Source organism: Penicillium samsonianum (genome assembly GCF_028829775.1).
Source record: "Penicillium samsonianum strain IBT 33392 chromosome Unknown utg000005l_segment0_segment0, whole genome shotgun sequence".
In the NCBI taxonomy this organism is placed as follows: domain Eukaryota; kingdom Fungi; phylum Ascomycota; class Eurotiomycetes; order Eurotiales; family Aspergillaceae; genus Penicillium; species Penicillium samsonianum.
In genome coordinates, this window is record NW_026643263.1 from 1,516,578 (window position 1) to 1,539,037 (window position 22,460).

A 22,460-nucleotide genomic window follows, 5' to 3' on the forward strand; every position below is an offset into this window, starting at 1 on the left:
GACCTGAACCCTGAGGCTCTCTCGACAGTTTCCATTGCGGATCAGCTAAATGCACCAACAGAGGAGATCGTCGGTGCGGGGCCTTTGATTATTTGGAGCAGTCAGCGGGATTTACTTGCAGAGCCATCGGGTTGGATTGGGTGTTTAGTATGTGCTCTCATTGCATTAGATTCAGGGTTGGGAAGGTAATTATATGCTATATGGTATGATGGTTTCCATCGCAAGAGGTGGTCCTGGTGTTGTGCTTCCAGAAGGAAGTGGGGATGTTGGTAGCATTGCATCAGCCGATAAACCGGGATTCACGACCGAATGGCGACTTGGTTGGAAACAGATCAGATTACTAGAGTCCTACGTCGAGCCCTGGAGAGGTTTTCAAGTTCAGAGACCACCCAACTATTCCAAGGGCCTTGCAATCGTTATTTAATAATTCGATTGCACCTATGTACATATACTCTGCCGAACTTAGGGTAACTCTACCACTTCATTTTTTAAATGATCTACCACCTCCAGTTCAGACCCATTGAAGTTAAAAGAAACTCAACGCAGCACGATAAAAATAATAATTCCCTTTCGGTCTTATCCTATAAAACCGACAAGAGAGAAGGAGAAGGGGAAAGGATACGTCGTGGAGTGGTGGGCGGGGGATACGAATGAACACCACAATGCGAATGCACCATGAGCAGAATTGATCAACGAGAAGGAAGAAGCTATATACTCGGAAGTTTTTGAAAATCAGGTAAATTCTTTTTGTTCTTTCTGATTTGCCCCCGAGAGTTTGATCCAGCACTATTGTTGGGGTTCAAGTTGGGCAAGTATGGTATCGGAATCGGGATACTTGGATGAGATGAAGTAGGTGGTATAGAAGATGGCGAAGTCACAGGGCGACATGAGGAGAGACGTCACCTCGTCGCATCAAAACGTAAATATGGAAAATGGATGGGGGAATCTAGAAAGCAGATAGAGAGGAGAAAAGGAAACTTCATGCGCTCAATCGTTGGATGAATGACTGTTGGAGGTTGCAATGTTAGTTGGATGCCACGTAGATCGAAAGCGTTAAGAGGGGGGGGGGGGGGGGGGGGGTATAAGGCAGTAGCACATACCGGGAAGAATTGCCGGAACCCTTTCACGTCCAGCTGGCTCATTGCGGTCAGGAACTCTTCAATGAGATCGGCTCCCATGCCCATGCCGGGCAGTTCCTGGCTGCGCAAGTATTCCGCATATTCCATGCCTGTCTTACAGTAGATAGTGCGTTGCAAAGCGCCAGCCTCGGCAAGGACTTGTTTAGCTTGTGCATCTTTGGAGTTGAAGGATGGTGTCGTGGGGAGTGCCCAGCACAAAGGCGAGAACCGGGTGATCATGAATCCACCAAAACCGGGGAGTGCAGCTTGGGTAGGTGCGGCGCCATTAGCAGTGGCAGGGGCGATGTCAGGTCCGCCCCAGCAGCTTGCCATACGGCCCAAGACGGAGAAAGCCATCTTGGCCGTTGTGAAGTCCTCGATATCTTTGGCGAAGTGTTCGATGGTGGTGATCACAGTCTCGAAGATGGACTGGTTCCTCTCGCTAATGATGACATTTCCCAAATCATTGTTCAGCACAGCCAGCAAGAAGTTCAGGTATTCTCGCTTCAACTCGGCAAGCTGGATCTCATCATCAGTGCCGGTTGTCGGATCGGCAATGCCAGAGAAGACTCGCTGCAAGAAAGGAGTCAGGAGCGTGTCGAGGATGTTATAGATCTCACCCTTGAACCCAAAGATAACCTGGTCCAAAAGGCGGAGGAACAGCGCCATCTCGTCGCGCGACGAAGTCTGAGTCAAGAGCCCATCAATCCATCGGGGCAGTTGCGGGAGAATCTGCGCGCCCAGAACACCAATGAGCCGCGAGAACGCAAAGCGAGCAGCAGTCCGGATATTGAATGAGGAACTGAGAGACTCGAGCGCAACCAGGGTCGCTTCAGCCACCTGGGTAAAAGCCGCCGAGACCTCTGGCGCCGGGAGAGCAGAGGGTGAGCTGGTGCCCGGCTGCCAATCAGAGTAACCACGAGCAAGGGTTCCTAGAGCCATGATGTCGTGGTGAATCTGCAGCAGTGCGCGTTCGTCGTTGGCCTTGGCGGCTTCAAGGTTACGTTCCATGTCGCCGAAGACAGGATTCATCACCGACTGGGCGTAAAGAACCTGCTTGTCTGCACCGATACTTGGAGTTGAGGAAATGATTCCAACGGACTCGAAAAGGTACAGCTGACTGTTGAAAACGGCGTCCGCAGAACCCTCGTGGTCCTCGGAAGACATCTCATCACCGTCATCGCCCTCCGAAGGCAGCTCAGCCTGGATAACCAACAAGTCACTCAATGCCTCCACAACAGTCTGTGCCACGTTGCCAATTTGGCTGCGCAGCTGTCTAGCTAGCCGCTGGAACAGATACCACGAACGAGTCTTGACTTTTCGAACAGGGTGATGCACAAGCTGGAGGAAGCTCTCCAGAGCTCCGGGGATGAGATGAGAGTGGTGAGTAAAGAATGAGCTATAACGAACACATATTTCCATGTACTGAAGTTGGGTCGCGGGGTGGGTGAATGATCGGATATCGGACTCTACCATTGCAAGCATCATCTCGATGAGACGGTTCGCAGCCATGTTAGTAGGGGCGCCCTTCAGATAGAGACTGCCGCCCCTGACGGCCAGATCGCCAAACAAGAACATCTCGTGCAGAGCAAGATCTAGGTCACGCCAGTCGAGCTGCCCACCGGATGCTCGCAGCTTTTGGAAAGTTGTTCCCACCACCTCTGAGATTGCATCGATGAAAAGCTGCTCATCGGCCGAGGCGATGATTTGCTGCAAAACACCCAGTCTCTTACGCAGGTCTTGAAACTCTGCCTCATCCGTTTGCTCGTCCTCCTCGCCCCAGTTTGAGGTCTCGTCGTACCGCATTTTCGCAATAATGGCCTTCAAAATCGGAAGCAGGATGGACTTGTTTCGCTCCTCGAAGGATGGGTTCGCCTTGGCGAGTTTCCGGATGTAGGTGAGCATGTCGTTGACGCAAGGAATAACAGTCGAGCAGACTTCGTCGTACTCGTCTGAGAAGAATCGCAGAACGTGCGGCAGGAAGACCTGCAAAAGGTTCTCTGCCTGCTCCTTGACGGGACCAGCATCGTTATCCAATACCCGCACAATATCCATGACTGTGTTGTTGACAAGCTTGGCAACCGTCTCTGCCAAATCAGTATCGTACTTGAATGTGAATCGGCTCTCCCGTAGTGGAGGGCTGTTAGACAGCTGCGTGATGATGGAGTCGAGGTTCAAGAAAGCGATCATCTCAATTTTGTCCGAGGGCTTCATCTTCTTGCCAATAATCTCGGTGAAGACATCCACGGCCGCATCGCGCACCCGCTGTTCTCCCTCCCGAAGCTCCTGTTTCTCGGCCCGTCCAAGCTGCTGGAAGAGCAGGTCCAACATGGTCTGGTTCACAACAAGACCAATATCGATCCAGCTGACCCAGCTACCAACCGCCTTCAAGCACATCTCGACAATAATATCATCACCTTCGCGCCACACCGCCAAAATCTCCTGCCAGGAGCTGGCAATTTTCTGCATGTCCCTCTCACGGATCAGGTCCTTCAGCGCATTCGCCTTATCCTGTTCCCCGCGAGATCTTGAAACCAGCACATCACCAATCTCATCATGAATCGAGCTCAGCACACGCAAGTAAAAAACAACACCGATTTGGCTATCCCGGCCCGCGGATTTGTAGGTCAGGTTCAGTAGATCGTCGATGCAAGTCTCCCAGCCGTTCGCGTAGAGGGAGGAGAAGAGGAAAGTAACGGTCTGTGCAATTTTATTCTGGATATAAGGAGCATCGGGGGTGGCAGTGGCCTCTGGGCCGTAGGTCTGGCGAATGTAGGCAAGCACACTATCTCGAACAACGCCGAGCGAGGCTGGATCGATCAAGCCGACCTGGGCGGCACTATTGACAATCTCCAGACTGACATGCCGTACGACTTCAGGCTGTTGTGGGGTTTTGGTGAAGAGAGAGAGGCAAACCTGCCATCCGGAGGGGTCGGAGCGGAGTTGGTTGAGGTATTCGAAGGCTTGCGATTTTAGGGTTTGCTCGGAGGATGGATTCCAGGCGATCTCAATTGCATTTGCTACCTAGGATGTGTCAATCATATTGTGTCTTAAGGTGAGGAGAAGGTATCGGAGGGGTTGTTTGAAACGGCGGGGGAGGGGCGGTGTTTGGGGTATTGGAATTTTTTTTTGTTTCGAGGGTGTGCTGAACAGAATTGGAAGACTGACCTGTTCTTCCATCTTCCAGTCTCCCTTCGAGGTGTGGGAAGGAGAGAGGGAAATGAAAAGGGGAGGTGTGTGTTGTTTTAAAATTGTTTTTCGGTGGAGGAGATATCACCGGGCATTCAAACTGGATATCGTAATCGGTCCCGTGCACCAGGTTCCGCCTTCGCTTGCCAAGAGAGTGTCAAGTCTACAAATCAAGTATCTAAAATATCTCCAGTAGAGATATGGAGCAGAGTTCGATTGAAATGCGATGTTCTTTGTGTTTTCCTAAATAGGGCAAGGGGCTTGCACACACTTGTTTTTGGGAGCTTTATTGTTGGAACGTCATACTATCTATATGTACTAAACTTGCTATTCTCATTGCTATATAAAGCTTTAAAATAGCTAAAATGATGCTAAAATAATTTTAATCCGATCTTTTTTTATGACAATATTATTTTCAGTTTCCATCTCCATTGGCCTTGTCAGCCTCTTGCTGCAAAACCTGCAGTTCCATCTTCTCAAAGCCCTCGACGGCCTGACCATACTGTTCAAACACCCCCTTTTGGTACCCGTCCGCAATTTTCTCAATGAACTCGTCCTCGTTCCACCGCTGCCCGATCAGGTTCTCAAACGTTTGACCGGGCTGTCGTTCGAGACCCCAAACGGCCTTGTATGCGGCACCTAGGGCGCAAGCATTGTCGCCAACATCGAGCGAATATACACCCTCGACACCGCCGAGGATCTCGCCAGCAATTTTGGCAATTGCCTTGTTCTTAGATCCTCCGCCAACGAGATAAACTCGGCGTGGCTGCGAAGGAAGTCCATTTCCAGGGCTCTGGGTAAGGTCTCGAGACCGCAACCGACATGAAAGCAACTGGCTCTCGACGATGGCGCGGGCTTCGTCCTGTGGTGAGTTCCATCCATCGGTCGTCTCCTGTAGACTTCCGGTGTGGGCATCGTATGTAAAGCGCCATTGGCCCTTACTAATGTTTGGCACGATCTCATGTCGCGGGAAGAACAGACCCATCTTCATCGGGCCCGTTCCGTTTTGTTGGCCCAACGGAGCAGTCTGCAGCGCAACCTTGTCAAAGTTGGCCCAGGGATGCGCAGGGGTATCCTTCAGGCTCTCATTGATAGCGTCTCGGACGAGCTCACGGGCCAGGCCACCGTTCTTATAGCACAGCATGAACATGTACAATCCGGGGGTAGTAGGGTGGTTGAAAAAGTGTGTGGCCGGATCGGGTTTGTAGCTGGGGGTGGACATGAGGAAGGTAGTAGAGGTGCCAAGCGAAACCATTGCATCTGATGGCAGCAGCGGCAGCGCAAGAATGGTCGCCGGGTTGTCGCCAGTTGCTGGAATAACCGTACAATCGGGGCTAAAGCCAAAACGCTCCACGAAGTATGGATGAACGGGGCCTAGGTGCAGGCCTCCATCTTCCGGTACCTCGCCGAGCTTCTGCTTGAGATCCTCAACTCCAAAAACACCCGAGCAGAGCTGAATCAGGCGCTCATCGTACGCCTCTTTCTTGATGTTCCACAAGTTCATCCCGCACACGTCGGAGATGTCCAATGGGGCTACATGGCCGAGGAAAAGCGAGGCCAGGAAAGATGACACCAATGAGATTCTCGAGGTCTTCTCATAAATCTCGGGGTGTTTCCTTGTGAATCGGAGGATTTGAGGACCTGTGAATCTCTAATAACAGTGTCAGCACGCTTGCCCCGCTTATACTTAAGACTTCGAGGGCTTCTTACGTGGTGTGCTTTGCTTCCAGTGGCCTGCGCCAAATCTTCGGGTTTGCCGAGAGCTGCATCAAACTCGTCACATTCGTTCTGAGTGCTCGAGTCTTGCCAATTGGGACTGTATGGGTGGGAGAAAGCGCCTTCCAGCTGTGCCTCGAGGGACTTGCTGGAATCTAAATTGCGGAGAAGCGACTCCGCATTCTGTCCCCAGTATACACTTCCGTGCTGCTGTCCCGCACCACTAATTCCTTTCACGCGGCGGAAATCGAGACCCTGCTTGCGCAGGCTTTCTAGCACACCGTCCAATGCCTGCAGCCACAAAGCGACCGGGGCAAACACTTCATGTTCGGCTTCATTATTCAGAACGCCTTTTTGAATCGGGAACCCTTGCGAGTCAGCATCGAAGTCGAACTTGGCAACATGGACGACTTTAAGATCGGAGTTGACGACTAATCCCTTCAATTGCTGCGTTGAGAGATCAAATCCAATGTAGAGGGGGGTATCTGACGCCATGATGGAAGAGATACAATTCCAAGCAGTAGAGCAACGGAAAAGATAAAGTAAACCTAGTTGGATTCTTCCAGATTTAGGCAAAAATAGTCAAAAGTTCAAGGGATGAATCCGGGAAAAGAAGTGTAAGAAGTGCAAGCGGCAAGATTCCCAGGTGGGATGAACCGATGATGTAAAGGGACTATAACCGGTCTCGGGTCCTATAGTGGGCTTTATGCCATCTACATCCTCTTATGATTCTTTTATAAGTATAGCGGAGTACGGTTGAAAAAGTGGAAAGTGAACACCGAGAACCAATTAGGGTAAGCTTTTAATTCTCCCAGGAATGTCAAGTCAATCCCGAGATGGTTTTGGCCGGGTAAATGGCTTTTTTTTTAGCTGTTGCTCTGCTAAATTCTCGGTAGAATAGAACTGCCCCACTATATACTCTGTGCTATAACTATTCAATGAAATTATGTTGTATGTTATATCCGGTTATATTGTAGACTTGTTTTATATTCAATCTATGCACATAGATCACGCATCCAAGGGTATCATCGCAGAATTCTATCCCTATTGCTTCTTCCGAGTATCTTGGGGTGTCTCTGGGTCACCACTAACATCCCGTGCAACGAATTCATCCGAGAACGTGAGGTCCTGATGCTCCGCCGGAATAAAGCGGACCTTGATGCGCTTCACACCACGAACTCCAGCTCCAACAGCCTGGCGAACGGCCTCTTCGATGTGTCGCGACCGACTAATAGCCCAGGCACCCGGCACAGCCAACTCAATGTCCATTAGGTAGTTTTGACCGGATTTCATGCCCTGCACGTCACGGACAATGACTTCGTGTCCATCCTCAAGATCCTTCAAGGCCTTGGAGGCAGCATCCTCCACAGAGTGTCGGACTTCCTCGTCAACCGTAGTATCCGCCAACTCCAAAAGAGAGATACATGTGTTGCCCCAACCGGCTTTGATGACCATCAAGGAGATCAGGACTCCACCAACTGGATCCAGCCAGGTGGCGTCTTGGAAGACATAGCTTCCTCCAATTGTGAAAAGCGCGACGATACTCGTCAGGGAGTCGATGCGGTGGTGAATGGCGTTGGATGCAAGCACGGAGGACTTGCGCTCTTCGGCAACCTTCATGGCTAGAATATAAAGTTAGTCACCTGATAGATATAAACACCCAGATCCCTGTATCTCTTCACTTACTGGCACGGTAAAGCCACTCCTTGACCACAATCGAGCCTAACGCAATCCACGCCGCGTGGATGCTAGGACCAATGGGCCCATGACTGTGCGAATGACCATGTCCCAAAATCCCGGAGTGAGCTACTGTTTCAGCCACGTCGGGGTAAAACTGAGCCAGCAGGATCTGTCCCGCGTTGAGACCCATGAACACTCCTCCGCAGAGCAGGAGCCCACTAACTCCCAGCGCACCGATGCTCTCGATTTTTCCATATCCATTGGGGAATCGTTCGCTAGGGGGTTTCAGGGACCAGGCGACAGTTCCCAGTGTCAAAAAGTCGGAGACGAGATCGGTGAGCGCGTGGTAGGCGTCGGCGATGAGGGATTGAGAGTTAAAGACATAACCGCCAATGAATTTACCAATTGCCATACACAAGTTTGAGACGAGACCAATCCTTGTAATGCGAACACCAGCGTCGCGTTTGTTTGTGGAGGTTAAATAGGTATTGTCGTGGTGATGGTGGTGACCGTGGCCGTGGCTATGGCCATGATCCCTTGTTTGTGTCATAGCGAAAGATGTTGCCGAACGTGGGATGGAACGAGGTCTGGAGTGAAAAATAAAGGAAGAAGCGTCTTTTAAGAAAGGAGTGGAAGTAAGTATACGCCGCTGGGCAGTAAGAGATCTGAGACTGGAGCGTAAGTGGAGAGGGCGAAGCCTGCATAGGGGCTGCGTCAGCGGCATCGCGTCGAGGGCACGCGAGCACAGAAGGATTGGACAGAATTGGACAGGGTGTTCTTTTCAGGGTCTTTGTGTTGTAAAGACAGGGATTTTTAGTTTTAGTTACATCTAATTCTGAAAGATGAGATGTCTAGACGGTGGGATGTTCATGTCATCCGGCAATTCCCTTGATTTTCCGTTTCCAATCCAATCTGAACGCTTGCATTTCTCTCATGACCATCTCCATGACTCCTATTGATCCCCTTGGAATCGGACAACCCCCCGGAGCCTATCACAGTCCTTCTTTATTAATCCATCATATTACTTTATAATCTTTGATCTTGAATCCTGGATATCTTCTTACGCAGTATCCGCCAAGCCTCCAACTACGCAATCGTTGGAGAACCTCCACTCCCGTTCCGCCAAGACACCCTTGGACGTATGATGGTGCGTCTTCAATGACGACGCCTGCCATTCGGATTCCCTTCACGGGACCATTGCCGCCTGCTATTATAATCCCTCCGGCCGCAACAACACTTGCAGGGGCAATTGATGCTATCAGCACTTTCCTCACTGCGCCACCGTCCTTTAATCTCCGCGGCGTCGATGTGGGGAGACATTCCCAGACGGTACTACTGACTGGCGCAGGTATCTCCGTCGCGTCTGGTCTATCAGATTATCGAGGCGACCAGGGTACCTACCGGCTCAACAAATCCTACCGTCCGATTTACTACCACGAGTTCATCGCCCACCATGAGTCGCGCAAGCGGTATTGGGCACGCAGCTTCGTCGGATGGCCCGGACTCCTGAAAGCAAAGCCGAACTCGACTCATTGGGCAATAAAAGGTCTCCGTGAGAAAGGGTATATCAGTTCCGTGGTGACACAGAATGTCGACTCGTTCCATTCCCTCGCGCATCCCGAATTGCCTACCCTCGAACTACACGGATATCTGCGATCGGTCGTCTGCACTAGCTGTCGAAACCAACTTCCCCGCGCTGACTTTCAAGCGTCGCTGGAGAAACTCAACCCAGCCTGGGCTGAGTTTTTGGCTCGTATAGTTGCAGAGGGCGCGCTTGATACCGATAATCCGGAGGAGCAACGGCGGAAAGGCTTAAAGCTCAACCCGGATGGTGACGTTGATCTCACTGGAGCACAATATTCCACTTTCCGTTATCCTTCATGTCCGACCTGCTTGGAGAACCCTCCCACGCTGAGCGATGGCACGAAGGCGATTGTAGAGGCAGAGAGCGACGGTGCATTATCGCCGGCTTCGAACGCTGGCATTTTGAAGCCGGCAGTGATCATGTTTGGTGAAAATATCGATCCACTGGTGAAGACTGCGGCTGAAGAGGCGATCGATGATGCTGGGCGGCTACTCATCCTGGGTACCAGTCTGGCGACTTTCTCGGCGTGGCGCCTAGTGGAACGAGCACACAAACGAGGCATGCCTATTGGTGTTGTCAATGTTGGTGGCGTGAGGAATGAAGCCGTGCTTTTTGGAGATATTGGACATGAACCCACTGCTCATGTCCGGTGTAGCCATCCATCCCAGTTAGTCCTTCCGACCGTTGTATCCCAACTTCCAGTCAATCTATAGATTTATGAAAATTAAAATGAAAATATACTAGATCGTTATAAAAGAATATACCAATTATAGCAAAATAAAAATAGAAATAAGAGTAGAGAGAATAAGCGCCTGCTACCTCAGGCCAAAAAAAAAAAAGGCTAAGTCTGATAAGTCCCGGGCCGCTCAGCGCGGGGCTCCTCCCTCACGTCTCAGCATGGAGCACTTTAGGGATCCTGCCCACCCTTTGAAGATCGCCTCAAATCTGGTCTCTCCTGGTCACTTCCTCTTCCATACTAAACCAAAACCATCGGGGCCACCGGCTTCCAAAATTCCACAGAAAATGGACAAATCTCAGCAGCCCAGTTCCTTCCAGCAGCTGGAAAAGGTATGCCTTTCTACTTATCGGGTCTTGGATCTTCACTAACTGGTATTCGTCTTATTTCTAGCTCGGTGAAGGCACTTACGCTACAGTATGTCTCGATCTCTCTCGATCTCTCTCCGCTTCTCTCCCCCGCTCCTAGCCTGGTCGCCACTCTCCCCCGTTCACCGCTGATGCAGAATACTATAGGTCTTTAAAGGGCGCAATCGCCAAACCGGTGAAATGGTGGCGCTGAAGGAAATTCACTTAGATTCGGAGGAGGGGACACCATCGACTGCAATCCGTGAGATCTCGCTCATGAAGGAGCTGAAGCATGAGAGTATTGTCTCGCTCTACGATGTCATCCACACGGAAAACAAACTCATGCTTGTTTTTGAGTTTATGGACAGAGATTTGAAGAAATATATGGACACTCGCGGTGATCGTGGACAGCTGGATCCTGCCACGGTCAAGTCCTTCATGCACCAGCTACTCAAGGGTATCGCCTTCTGCCATGACAACCGAGTCCTCCACCGCGATCTGAAGCCACAGAACCTCCTGATCAACAAGAAGGGTCAGCTCAAGCTGGGTGACTTTGGACTGGCTCGCGCATTCGGCATCCCAGTTAATACCTTCTCCAACGAAGTCGTCACTCTATGGTACCGCGCACCGGACGTCCTCCTCGGGAGTCGCACCTACAACACCAGCATTGACATCTGGTCCGCTGGCTGCATCATGGCAGAGATGTACACGGGTCGTCCGCTTTTCCCCGGAACAACCAACGAGGATCAATTGATCAAGATCTTCCGTTTGATGGGCACACCATCCGAACGTACATGGCCCGGCATCTCGCAGCTACCAGAATACAAGTCCGACTTCCAGATCTACGCCACACAGGATCTGTCGCTGATCATCCCGCAAATGGATGCTATCGGGATGGATCTGTTGAACCGTATGCTCCAACTCCGTCCGGAGATGCGCATCAGCGCCAACGAGGCCCTGCAGCACCCGTGGTTCCATGATCTGCCTCAGATCCAGGCTAAATTGCAGCAGCAACACCAGCAGCAGCAGATGGCTGGATATGGAGGCATGGTCCCCCCGCAGCCCGCTTATTAGCGATCTAGACTGCACATGACGAGATGACGAGCTCGATTAGACAATTGGACATGGGAGAATTCGGCGTTATACCCGATGATGAATATTTTTGCTTCCCCCTTTTTTTTCCTTCTTTAAACTTGATATTGCGAATATTGGGCCAGTTTTGTCAATGATGAGGAGCATCTAGCCTGCTAGGAGATGGATTGACTTGGGAACATTGTTCTGTTGTCTCGATGCTCTGGAGCAGCGCTCCAGATGTTATCAGCCTTCTGCCTGTCTTTTAAATAGCTATTTCTCGAGAAATTCATTCTGTGATCCACCTCAAGCTGTATTTATTAACACACGGAGCAAGACATGTGCAACACGCGCTTGGGCCTTGTTCAAATGTCCCCGTTGGAACTGCAATCCTCGGGAATATCTTGGCTTGTTGCTGCAACTGGTTCTTTGTTTACCGGCCAAGGATTTTCGGGACGAATAAGCTCATAGCTGCTGCACTGCGCGTTATTCTTAAGTACCCAACTGTAAGCACTTGGAGCAACCCTTTCGAGCAGGCATTCCGTTGGCGTTTGAATGTATTCATACTTGCCTGTTCGGAGAAATCTTTCAAACATGCAATTACCCGTATTTCAATCTGGTCTTCTGCAACGACTAATGAGCTGTGAAAACATCGGGGGAAACAGTTGTGCCAGTGTCACACACGGGCGAACTAACTTTAGGATTTCACAAGGCCACTACAATATTGTCACCATTGTACCCTTGGCATATTCAGGTTACTTCGCCCGCAAGCACTGTTAGACCCTAACAGCTGTAGGGGATAAAGACTGCACGCCTAAACAATGACTCTAATCATTAGTGCAACCCAAGGGCTATGCCTCTGAGGCTTGTCTATACAGACCAGCACTGCCAATCCCCTACCTATTTCGCAAATTCCGGGAGATTGCACGTTGTGGTACCACCCAAACTGGAATCGTTCGCATGTCTTTCCCTGGGAGAACCGGTTTGAGCCCTGACCCATGCGGTGTTTGAGAAGAGGAAATCATTTAAAAGATATCCTGCTTGCCTCTTACTCTTGTTCTTGGCAGTTGTTGAACCTAATACTGTTGGGGCCGCGCCCTTTGTCGCATGGCCCGGCATAAGGCTGGCATCTTCCTAGCTATAAGCCGATGCGAATAACAGCAATATGCTGATTGGGCTAGTCTTGCCTTATTTGTCATTTGGCTTTTTTTCTCTCTCTTTGTTGCCTATTGCGGATAATAAACAGGTGGTATTGTGCTTTGGTCATATCTACTCAAACTGTTTGCCTGTTTTGAGAGTGAACCATAACCCAAAAAAAGTCCCTCGCTGGTAGATCTACGATCATCTGGATCCTCGATCGGTCACAAGCTAACTTAGCTTTGTTGAACCACGAGAATCGTCTCGGTTCATATCTGCCGTTGGATATAACCTTCAGGAGCTGGAAGCCTTCCCCCCTCGCGGCGACTAGGTCATAGATCATGATACCATGGCGCTGTCAGAACAACAAATATTGGCCATCTCGGCCACAGAGCGTGTTTGCTCGACTATCTCCCTGGTTGGAACTTTTGTTATAGTCGCTACTTTTATCTGGTCCCCCACGTTCCGTAAACCCATCAACCGCTTGGTGTTCTATGCATCATGGGGTAACATCATGGCTAGTATAGCCACCATCATATCCGCAGACGGGATTCATTCTGGGGTTGATAGTTCCCTGTGCCAGTTCCAGGGGTTTTTGATCCAATGGTTCGTATCAAATCGGTAACTAAACACCCTTAGCAGACGACCACTAATAACCAAGGATAGGTTCATGCCCGCAGATGCACTATGGACATTCGCAATGGCATGCAATGTCTACCTAACATTCTTCCACAAATACGACTCCGATCAACTACGCCGGCTCGAATGGAAATACGTGCTCTGCTGCTACGGTGTTCCATTCGTCCCAGCATTCGCATACTTCTTCATCCAGACCCAAGCCCGAGGCCGGATATATGGCTCCGCCATCGTAAGCAGAAACTAAAAGCCTTCCCTTCCACCAGCTTATGCTAATCAAATCACACCCCGACAGCTCTGGTGCTGGATCTCTGTACAGTGGTCCTTCCTCCGCATCGCCATCTTCTACGGACCAGTCTGGCTCATTATCTCATTGACCTTCGCCATATACCTACGAGCAGGGACGGTGATTTACCAGAAACGGCGCCAGCTTCGGAACCTTGGCGGCATCGACTCAGATCTTGTCCCAGAATCTCCCTTTGCTATGTTGACCGGCATCCAAGTTACCAGGGAGATTGCCTGTTCTACCCCAGAGCGTCGGTCCTTGTCGGAGGGCAACACGCGCGGGTTGCCGTCTAATGCGTTCAGAGCATACTCCGTCACGATCGAGGGCGGGAGTACAGGCAATACACTCCAAGCCTCCAGCTCAAAAGTTGGTCTCAGTCCTCTTCAGCAGGAGCATTCTGCCAAGACCGTACGGCCGGATGGAGTGGACTCACGGCGGAGGTCGACGTCCACGGAAGCTAGTTCGGCTACGTGGGCGTATACGAAATACGCTATGCTGTTTTTCATCGCATTGCTTGTTACATGGGTAGGTCTAGTCAAAGCCCGTCATAGTCTGAAAACTGCTGTCGGTTCTTTTCAGGTGTTGATTGTTCGACATTGCAGGTCCCCTCGACGATAAACAGAGTCTATTCCCTGGCTCGTCCTAATGACTTTAATTTCAGTCTCAACTATGCATCTAGCTTCGTCCTTCCGCTGCAGGGCTTTTGGAACAGCCTTATATACGTCTCTATTTCATGGCCCGCATTCAAATTACTTTGGTCCGACCTCCATAGCCGCGTATCCTCGTGGCGCATACCCCGTCCGGTGACAAATATACAATCCTTTCATATACGGAATGGCTCTCAAAGCGCGAGTCCTGCTCCTTTGGTGAAAACCGAGAATGAGGAGAACAGACGCCGGAGTTGGCTGGGCTTAGATCCATCAGGTTAGGGCTAAGACTTGGTTGACAGCTGAATGCCTCGTTTCCATTGCAATACACCATTCATGTAATTGACATGCTCGTATTAGCACTATCTAGCATTTAACAGAGTATGAAAATCAAAAATATTTAAATATCAACGTAATGTACTACCCCCATCAATTCAATCTATAGAAGCACGTGACCGGCGCGTCGCGTTGAATAGAGTCCAACACCCCAGATCCAAATTCCTAAAGAACCACAAACAGCCCTCTACACGCCACTCTCGCCATACCCGCATGCTCTTCGTTGCTTCCCACTCTCCGACTCCATCCCGACAGCAGAGACATCCACCATGGCTGAATCAAATTCCCACCAACCGCCCGCCGCGTCGCCGTCCCCTCCCCCGCCAGCTCCAATCTCCCAATCCCCGGGCCCGCGCGCCTCACGTCTAAACCAAGTTTTCGAGCAGGCTCTGGCACGCACGCTCCGTGCAAACTCGTATGCGAACTTTGCAGGCTGTTTCCCGACACCTGCGCGCCACGTTCCTGCCAGCTTGGAGGGTGTCTGGCGGCAGCTGAACGCGAAGCTGGAAGCGAATGCTAAGGCTGAGTTTGATGATATTGTCGCGGAAAGGGATGCGGTGCCGCATTTGAATGAGCTTGATCGGCTTGTTGGGGATGCGAGGGCTAGGAAGGAGAAGGAGCAGGAGGGGGAGAATGCAGAGGGACAAGAAAGAACAGTGTATGTTGAATGGATTTAGTCGTTTATTCGGACTATGCTTGTTTTTGTGTTTTTGGATCTGATTTCTAACTTTGTTTACTATACAGCGCGCATACACTCGGCGCCGAAGATCTGTACAAGGCGCATCTTACGCCCTATCTGCAGGAGGCGCAGTCGACCCTCAACGCCAGACTCGAGGCTACTCATGCGGAAAACGCGGAGCTTGCGCAGACTGTGCAGGCGCAGAGGCTGGAAATTGAGCGGCTATTGTCGCATCTTGGATTGGTTGTATCGGATATTGAGGGTGCTGCTACAGCGGCCACGCAATTCAGCAGACAACATCACATTCGCCAAGACGCGATCCAAATGGATGAGGAGACGAAAGCCCGTCCGGGTCTGTGAGCGTGTTGCGGAAATTGTTTCTCTATCCGATTCATGGTGAAATCAGGGCACTCAATTCCCTGCCGTCAACCATTCCGTCTTCCACCATATCCTGCGCCACGACTATCACCTGTTGGAGGTCCGTTGACTTTAGCTGCTCGAGCTTTGTGTTCTGGCCTTCGATCGCTGCCGCAATCGCCTCCTTGCAAGTTCCGTCGCGTTCTTCCTCGGCCGCTCCGTCGCGGCGGGCCAGAGCTGTTGCTCCGCGGTAGTATGTCTGAGCGTTGCGCAGGAGCATAGCTCCGTTCTGGTTCGCCATGGCGTGGTTCCAGGGCGCTCGTCCAAGGCGCCATCTGTGCATCTCCGCGTCTCCGCGACCGAGGTGGATCTTGGGCAGGTTTTCGGCATCTGGGAGCTTGGTAGCAGCCGTCAATGCGTCCAGGGCGGTTGAAAGCGACTTCCAACGCAATGCTACAGCGTTCTCAAAGGCCTCGTCATCCTCCGATGGGGGGATGTCCGAAAGCGCCTGGTTCAACGACGTGAGCGCATCTGCTTTCCCACACAGTCCTTCAGGATCCGCGGATACATCCAGCTCTGGACCAAAAACCTGCCAAACCTCCTGCTGGTAGGTTTGGATATCGGTATGTCCACCTCGGTAGAGCAAATCGTTCAAGGCACAGATAAACTTGGCGCGCGCCAAGGCCGCCTCATACTGTCTGTCCGAACCTTCGGCATAAGCAGGCAGTCGCGAATGCACTAGCTCCGACGAGTACTCTTGCACCCAACCAACACCGCCCGCACCGGGGTTAGAAGTCAACAAGTTGCACAGAGTAGTCAAAGTCTCTAGCTGCGCCACCGCTGTGTCCACGAGTGTATTTTTCGTGACGGGCTCCACAATCATCGCCCACTGTTCTTGCTCCTCGCCTGCGGACTCGGCTTGAGGCTGTCCTGCAGCCTGTGGTACAACCTCCGGCTCCGGTGGCACATCCCCGGATTCCATGAGTTCGATCTCCTCTTGCATTTCTGTATACTTCATCTCCTGTATTATCAAGCACCGCTGGAACAGCTCAACCGCCTCTTGCAGGTAGGTGCCTGCTTGCATCTGCTGCTCCTCGTCGGGATGCTTCAGGTTGGACATCAACTCCGCTAGACTGGTCAGCACCTGGCCCGAATTGAACAACACGTCAGCATTGTCCTGTTCCAAGGACAGCGCATCCCGGTGTGACTGCAGCGCAACCTGCAAGATCTCCCCCTGTGGTGCTGGCAACTGGGCCGCTAGTTTGGGGTGCTGGGTGATTTCATATTGGACTCGTGCTCTGGATGGTATGTTAGTAAAAGGTAAACCCAAACCAATACCTCTCAATCATGGATGAAATTAAAAAAATGCAAAACATTGGCTTGTTTCGATATCGGTGTCGACTATACATACTTGTTGTAAGCTAGATCAAATGTGCCGGGATGTTTCTGTAGTCCTTCGTCATAGTTGGCGATGGCCCGCATAAAGAAGCGCATGGACTTGGCCGCGTCTCCGGCCCGCCATTTCTCGCCGGCTTCTTCTAGCTCGACGCCGGCTGGGGAGGTAATTAGTTTTTAGACTGTTGGTATTATTGGCTTATTGGGTTCAAATACGCACCTGCAAGAAAATCATCTGCGGTTACAGGTACCTATATCAAAATGTATGAGATCATGACCAAGTTGTTCTGTGCGGGGTATATTGCTACCGCATACCTGTTTTGAGGCAGCCTTCTTCTTCGTCTTTGTCTCCCTGAGGAAGGATTTTGGCTTCGGCATATCTGCGGGAATGCTGTTGATTAAATTGAATGATGATTGACAGAGATGGCTGTGCACCTTGAAATTGAAGTAAATCCGGCAGAATCTGCGCGGTGTGTGACGCAGTATACTCTATGTTCCAGGGTTGCTTTCACCTCGACTACATCTAGCAATGATAATGATAGTCATTGTTCTAGTGGGTCTGAGACTTAATACTCTTAGTTTAGTGCTAGTGTGAGATTTCTTGAACTATAGAATGTATGGATGAAAGACTCTCAAAGCAGCCTGGTCCTTGGATCTGAATGGATACCAAGACTAGATAACAGTTGGTGTAAGGAAGCAGGTTTGTTTCATGTTGTCTCGAAGGCCATGCCCTGGTGATAATGTTGGGACCTTGTGTTGCAAACGGGGGTCGGGTCTGTATTGCCAGCTCGTTTGTGTAAAAACGATACATATTTAGTCCGAGATACTGTCCCTTGCTGCTATAGTAGCTATAATATAAATGGCAGGTAATCTAACCAAGATGTATCCTCACCTCATTATTACAATATACAAAATGAATACAATAGAGTCTGTAAATTAAAGTATCTGATAGTAGTACATAATCCCCTATATGAAGTACCTAAGTACTTGCCGAGATGATCGGCTCGCGTGGCAGCACGTGGCAAATATATTTCCCGGTTAAAGCTTTCGGTTGACATCAGAGAAGGGAGTTTGGACCCGAGGTTATCATTGATCTGTGATTTTTAATTTGTGTAGAATCATAATACATATCCACCTCGAAGTTTCATTGCAGACTTTCTCTTTAATGCGCATCTTACGATTACGTCGATCTTTCCATAAAAAACCCTTCCACCCCTTTACCGCCACACATTGTGTCTTTCCCCACCACTTTGACCCACCCCGTTTCGTCTTCTCCTTTCTGTGACTCTATTTCTACTCCTGCACTGCATTGGTACCTTTGCGCCTGATTCCAATACATCCCCTTCGACGCAGTACCCAGAGTATGTATCCCTTGGAAGTTCAAGATCGCCAGCCACTAGGCGATAATACACCCGCTAACAGGCCAATTCTGCAGGCTGCATTCCATTCCAGGCCTTCTTATACCTACAATTTGAAACCCTGCCCCTCTTTCGGCGCAAATCCTCCTCTTTATAACCATACCACCTCCCAGAAATGGCCCGTCAACCCTCTCTCGACTCTGAGCGTCCCATCATGGCTCAATCGGTAGGAATTCCTCCCCTTCCCCTCCACCTACTATGCCCACTCTAGGGCCTTTGTATACACATTATTGAGAACCGCGCAAGTCTAACCTGTAACCTGTTACAGAACCGAAACTCAAAGCGATTCTCCACCGTCAGTGGAAGCCCATCGCTGGCTGCCTCCGATCGCACCAACGGCACTCTCCCCAGTGGCGACCCCAGAATCGCCGATATCTTCCAGCTCCACGATGGCTTCGAGCGCCTCGAGAGCAAGCCTCTCAACAAGCAGCGATTTGTCCCCACAGAGGAGAAGTCAAACAACCTGAACAAACTCGCTCTCGGGGCTAAGGTCGAGCGCGCTCTCGGCAGGAGGATGACTGGCCAAGACGCTGTCATGCGCAAGCCTCTCTCCGAGAAGACCGAGGCGCGAACTGACTAGCCCTAATCGTGACGATATATCTAGGAGACAAATGACTTGCCATGTGCTTTGTTCGTTGCATGGTTGACCGTCTCTGATCGTTCGCTTGTTTCTTGTTCCCAATCTCTGCTTTTTTCGTCTCAACATCCGAGCCTCTATCGACACGGCTCTTATGATTGCTGTCTTTTGTTACAGTCACCCTTTCATGTCCTATCATACCCCTCTTTTTTTTTTTTTTTTTCGGATCAGTTTGTGGCGTTTTGACTTGATGAGATTCCCATTATTTCCTTGAGTATGAACTCCCGGATCTGGTATTTTCTCTTTTTTTTTCGTTTCTCTTATTTTTCTTGTCTGACTGTCACGTACCTTGAATTATTATGAAAACTTTCCTCAACTTGATCTATGTTTATCTATATTGATAGAATTCCTAATACTATATCCTATAGTACTAAGTTGTATGAATTCTGCCGGGCGGTGGCCATCCGCCAAGCCCACGCGAAACCCGCACGGAGTCAAAGAGAAGGAAGTTCTTTTCTTCGAAGGCGAATTCCCACAGCTTCATTCCATCTCTTTTTTTGTTTCCCATTTTCTACCTGCTCACCCGCCTCTGTCCATCTTCCAGACCCACATTTTCTCGATTCTCATCTTTCTCTCAAACCCTCCACATCTCCCTCCCCGATCGGAAGAACTCTTCCCTCACTTCAGCTATACTTCCGCTTTTCCGCAATCTCAAAGCGCCTCTCTTCTTTCTATTTCTTTTCTTGCTTTCCTTTTATCCTCTTCAATTGCTTGCATTGGTGCTTGGTCCATTTCGCATCGTGAGTTCCGATCTACCATGTCCAATTTGACCACATGGTCAAGACCTCAAAACTAATGAGCATCAAGTGAAGCGAGGGAAACACGAACAATCTCATTTTTAGACCGTTCATCACTTGCTTGTGTTTTTTTTTTTAAAAAAAAGTCTTTCGGCCGTTATAGTCTCGGTCATCATTTTCGCCGCGCTCGGTTACTTTTAATCTCATTTTCCACCCGAAACCGAAGATAAAACCCCTCAATCCTACACCATGGCCGACATGACCCAGGTTCCCATCAATGGCAACTACGCTGCCCAGCATGGTTACCCCGAATCCTACAACCATGCATCTGTCACCATGAACACTGCTGCCAGCTTCCAGCCTGCGCAGTCCTCCACCCCGACTACAGTCACTCCCACCGACCAGCAGAAGAATGAGATCTCCAAGGATGAGGTGGGCTGGTATTTCGTCGAGCAGTACTACACCACCATGAGCCGCAACCCTGACAAGCTTCACCTGTTCTACTCTCGCCGCTCTCAGCTGGTCTTCGGCACTGAGGCCGAGTCGGTTCCCGTCACCGTTGGTACTAAGGTAAGTTGATTCGATCCCTCAATGTGAATATTGTCTAACCAAGCACCCCCACTTCCATAGGCCATCAACGAGAAGCTTAACTCCTTGAAGTTCCAGGAGTGCAAAGTGCGCGTCCTGAATGTCGATTCTCAGGCGTCTTTCGACAACATCCTGGTCTCAGTCATTGGTGAGATCTCTAACAACTCCGAGCCGTCCCGCAAGTTCGTGCAGACTTTCGTTCTCGCCGAGCAGCCCAATGGCTACTACGTTCTTAACGATATCTTCCGATACATGGCCGAAGAGCCAGAAGAAGAACCCGAGCAGGCCGCCCCTGCTGCGCCTGCTGCTGAGGCCCCTGAGGCCGTTGCCGAGGTTCCCGCTGAGGAGCCCCAGGTGGCTGATGAAGTCGCTGTCTCCCATGTTGATGAGAAGCTTGAGGAGGTCGAGGCCAACGGTGAGGTTGAGGAGCCCAAGGAGGCCGCTCCCCAGACCAACAGCGTCCCCGTTGAGGAGGAGACCCCCGCTCCGGTTCCTGCCGTCGAGGCTGAAATTGTGAAGGAGGAGCCCGCCACCCCTGAGCCCTCTCCCGTTCCCGAGAAGGAGGAGGTTCCTGAGAAGGAGACCTCAGCCACTCCCGCTGCCCCTAAGACCTGGGCTAGCATTGCGACTACCTCTTTTGCTGCTAAGGCTGCTGCTGCCGCCAAGGCTTCGGCCGCCCAGGCTGCTCCTGCTGCTCAGGCTACTCCTGCTGCTCCTAAGGCTGCTGCTCCCGCTGCTCAGGCTGCCCCTACCGCTCAGCCCGCTGCTGCCACCCCCGCTCCCGCGGAGGCTGCCCGTTCCCAGGAGGCCCCTTCCACCGAAGCCGGATGGCAGACCGCCGGCGACGGCCACAAGAAGTCGCAGCCCCGTGTTGAGGAGACCGTCCTCGCCTATATCAAGAACGTCAACGACAAGGTCGATGCCAGCCTGCTTAAGCAGACTCTGGCTCGTTTCGGCAAGCTGAAGTACTTCGATGTCAGCCGCCCCAAAAACTGCGCCTTTGTTGAATTCAACGAGCCCTCCGGTTACACCGCTGCCGTTGCCGCCAACCCCCACCAGATTGGCAGCGAGCAGATCCTCGTTGAGGAGCGCCGCCCCCGTGGCAACGCCTACGGCAGCAGCGCCTTCCCCGCCGGCCGTGGTGGTGGTGCAGGTCGTGGTCGCGGTGACCGCGCTGGCAGCCAGGGCCGTGGTGGCTTCCAGCGTGAGGGCCGTGGCAGCTTCACTCCTCGTGGCCGCGGTGGCAATGTTGCCGCCAAGGGTCGCCCCAGCCAGCCCCAAGCTGCTTAAACACTTGACGTGATTTTGATGATCCTCTACGTTCTTCTTCCCCGTCGGTATTACATCTCTCGCAATTCCTGTGAGCATTCCTCCGGCGGATGATCTTCTCAGGATCTGTATTACTCTGATTTTGATTCTCTTTTTTCTTTTGCCCCGTCTCTTCCTAATGACATGTGTTACGTGACTATTGCCTCCCCCCTTTTTTCTGTCACAGTGCATATTAGCGGTTGGTCCGGGTTGGCTGGAAAAGTTGCGTCTCTTTCCTTCCCTCTGGGCACTTGTGTTTTAACCTGACCTTTTTTTTTCTATTTTTTTTCCTGGGATCGGGTCTTGTCTTTGACATTCACGATTCTCTTTTTTTTTGCACCATATTTCTTTCTTTCAGTGTCTTCTGCCATGATCTGTTCCTTGCTCCTTTTTTGCAAGACGTTATATCGCATCTTTCTTTAACTAGCATAGCAAACTCCAGGGTTTTACGGTGGTGCGCCATCCCGGTCTTTCTTGTATTTTGCTTTTTTGATTTTCTTGGCTATGAGGATCCGTTCTCTTTGTGATGTGTAAATGAGATATTCTCAGGGGGAATTACAACTGTATCATGGGATGATGAGCCTACCAAATATGGATTAGAGAATAATGAATCTCCAAGTTGCTATATATCGAATTGCTACTCCATACATATGCCCACTGCCAAGATTGATACTCGGGAACCCTTGGGGCTTACCTAATGTGATTCGAGTCGACGAGTCATCTGGGGAAGATTCTAGATATTGGATGCCTGAGGCACCCACAGCTTGGCCACTTCAAATATAGAGAAAGAGAGAGGTAAGAGCTACAAACTGGGGAAATTAGAGTAAATAGTTTAAAATAACAAAAAAAAGTAAAAG

The 22,460-nt window shown here is 50.7% G+C and overlaps 10 protein-coding genes across 10 annotated transcripts; 6 read left to right on the plus strand and 4 right to left on the minus strand.

The window, feature by feature from the left end:
- Nucleotides 1-979: 979 nt before the first annotated feature.
- On the minus strand, nucleotides 980-4,298 carry N7471_009490 (Ran GTPase-binding protein LOS1; the record flags this gene model as incomplete). Its single annotated transcript, XM_057282209.1, has 3 exons — nucleotides 980-1,006; nucleotides 1,101-4,142; nucleotides 4,287-4,298. The coding sequence occupies 3 exons, from the start codon at nucleotides 4,296-4,298 to the stop codon at nucleotides 980-982; spliced, it is 3,081 nt and encodes a 1,026-aa protein (XP_057133092.1).
- Nucleotides 4,299-4,676: 378 nt separating this feature from the next.
- On the minus strand, nucleotides 4,677-6,697 carry N7471_009491 (xylulokinase). The gene is made up of 2 exons (XM_057282210.1): nucleotides 6,018-6,697; nucleotides 4,677-5,958 (listed from the first exon to the last, which is right to left on the minus strand). The coding sequence occupies exons 1-2, from the start codon at nucleotides 6,516-6,518 to the stop codon at nucleotides 4,723-4,725; spliced, it is 1,737 nt and encodes a 578-aa protein (XP_057133093.1). The 5' UTR covers nucleotides 6,519-6,697; the 3' UTR covers nucleotides 4,677-4,722.
- A 270-nt stretch (nucleotides 6,698-6,967) lies between these two features.
- Nucleotides 6,968-8,509, minus strand: N7471_009492 (cation diffusion facilitator family transporter). Its single transcript, XM_057282211.1, has 2 exons — nucleotides 7,710-8,509; nucleotides 6,968-7,645 (listed from the first exon to the last, which is right to left on the minus strand). The coding sequence occupies exons 1-2, from the start codon at nucleotides 8,425-8,427 to the stop codon at nucleotides 7,068-7,070; spliced, it is 1,296 nt and encodes a 431-aa protein (XP_057133094.1). The 5' UTR covers nucleotides 8,428-8,509; the 3' UTR covers nucleotides 6,968-7,067.
- Nucleotides 8,510-8,861: 352 nt separating this feature from the next.
- On the plus strand, nucleotides 8,862-10,001 carry N7471_009493 (putative SIR2 family histone deacetylase; the record flags this gene model as incomplete). The annotated part of the gene is made up of 1 exon (XM_057282212.1): nucleotides 8,862-10,001. The coding sequence occupies one exon, from the start codon at nucleotides 8,862-8,864 to the stop codon at nucleotides 9,999-10,001; it is 1,140 nt and encodes a 379-aa protein (XP_057133095.1).
- A 173-nt stretch (nucleotides 10,002-10,174) lies between these two features.
- On the plus strand, nucleotides 10,175-11,752 carry N7471_009494 (cyclin-dependent serine/threonine-protein kinase phoA). The gene is made up of 3 exons (XM_057282213.1): nucleotides 10,175-10,356; nucleotides 10,418-10,441; nucleotides 10,540-11,752. The coding sequence occupies exons 1-3, from the start codon at nucleotides 10,186-10,188 to the stop codon at nucleotides 11,443-11,445; spliced, it is 1,101 nt and encodes a 366-aa protein (XP_057133096.1). The 5' UTR covers nucleotides 10,175-10,185; the 3' UTR covers nucleotides 11,446-11,752.
- Nucleotides 11,753-12,928: 1,176 nt separating this feature from the next.
- Nucleotides 12,929-14,119, plus strand: N7471_009495 (putative cAMP receptor-like protein; the record flags this gene model as incomplete). The annotated part of the gene is made up of 3 exons (XM_057282214.1): nucleotides 12,929-13,185; nucleotides 13,246-13,447; nucleotides 13,511-14,119. The coding sequence occupies 3 exons, from the start codon at nucleotides 12,929-12,931 to the stop codon at nucleotides 14,117-14,119; spliced, it is 1,068 nt and encodes a 355-aa protein (XP_057133097.1).
- A 634-nt stretch (nucleotides 14,120-14,753) lies between these two features.
- On the plus strand, nucleotides 14,754-15,523 carry N7471_009496 (PMF1/NNF1 family protein; the record flags this gene model as incomplete). Its single annotated transcript, XM_057282215.1, has 2 exons — nucleotides 14,754-15,142; nucleotides 15,229-15,523. 2 exons carry the CDS (start codon nucleotides 14,754-14,756, stop codon nucleotides 15,521-15,523), a joined length of 684 nt encoding a protein of 227 aa, XP_057133098.1.
- A 31-nt stretch (nucleotides 15,524-15,554) lies between these two features.
- Nucleotides 15,555-17,293, minus strand: N7471_009497 (uncharacterized protein; the record flags this gene model as incomplete). Its single annotated transcript, XM_057282216.1, has 4 exons — nucleotides 15,555-16,818; nucleotides 16,932-17,073; nucleotides 17,136-17,166; nucleotides 17,231-17,293. The coding sequence occupies 4 exons, from the start codon at nucleotides 17,291-17,293 to the stop codon at nucleotides 15,555-15,557; spliced, it is 1,500 nt and encodes a 499-aa protein (XP_057133099.1).
- Nucleotides 17,294-18,161: 868 nt separating this feature from the next.
- Nucleotides 18,162-19,277, plus strand: N7471_009498 (uncharacterized protein). Its single transcript, XM_057282217.1, has 3 exons — nucleotides 18,162-18,276; nucleotides 18,351-18,499; nucleotides 18,602-19,277. The coding sequence occupies exons 2-3, from the start codon at nucleotides 18,449-18,451 to the stop codon at nucleotides 18,911-18,913; spliced, it is 363 nt and encodes a 120-aa protein (XP_057133100.1). The 5' UTR covers nucleotides 18,162-18,276; nucleotides 18,351-18,448; the 3' UTR covers nucleotides 18,914-19,277.
- Nucleotides 19,278-19,956: 679 nt separating this feature from the next.
- Nucleotides 19,957-21,585, plus strand: N7471_009499 (NTF2 and RRM domain protein; the record flags this gene model as incomplete). The annotated part of the gene is made up of 2 exons (XM_057282218.1): nucleotides 19,957-20,277; nucleotides 20,338-21,585. 2 exons carry the CDS (start codon nucleotides 19,957-19,959, stop codon nucleotides 21,583-21,585), a joined length of 1,569 nt encoding a protein of 522 aa, XP_057133101.1.
- Between the last annotated feature and the right edge of the window lie 875 nt (nucleotides 21,586-22,460).

What these genes read in the sequence shown, in the direction of transcription:
- N7471_009492 (XM_057282211.1), bottom strand. Translation starts at nt 8,427, where the DNA reads ATGCCGCTGACGCAGCCCCTATGCAGGCTTCGCCCTCTCCACTTACGC. An exon ending in GGAGTGGCTTTACCGTGCCA is followed by an intron (nt 7,646 to 7,709) that starts GTAAGTGAAGAG and finishes TTTATATTCTAG; the next exon opens with CCATGAAGGTTGCCGAAGAG.
- N7471_009494 (XM_057282213.1), top strand. Translation starts at nt 10,186, where the DNA reads ATGGAGCACTTTAGGGATCCTGCCCACCCTTTGAAGATCGCCTCAAAT. An exon ending in CCTTCCAGCAGCTGGAAAAG is followed by an intron (nt 10,357 to 10,417) that starts GTATGCCTTTCT and finishes TCTTATTTCTAG; the next exon opens with CTCGGTGAAGGCACTTACGC. An exon ending in GTGAAGGCACTTACGCTACA is followed by an intron (nt 10,442 to 10,539) that starts GTATGTCTCGAT and finishes AGAATACTATAG; the next exon opens with GTCTTTAAAGGGCGCAATCG.
- N7471_009491 (XM_057282210.1), bottom strand. Translation starts at nt 6,518, where the DNA reads ATGGCGTCAGATACCCCCCTCTACATTGGATTTGATCTCTCAACGCAG. An exon ending in CTGGAAGCAAAGCACACCAC is followed by an intron (nt 5,959 to 6,017) that starts GTAAGAAGCCCT and finishes CACTGTTATTAG; the next exon opens with AGATTCACAGGTCCTCAAAT.
- N7471_009498 (XM_057282217.1), top strand. Translation starts at nt 18,449, where the DNA reads ATGGCCCGTCAACCCTCTCTCGACTCTGAGCGTCCCATCATGGCTCAA. An exon ending in GTCCCATCATGGCTCAATCG is followed by an intron (nt 18,500 to 18,601) that starts GTAGGAATTCCT and finishes AACCTGTTACAG; the next exon opens with AACCGAAACTCAAAGCGATT.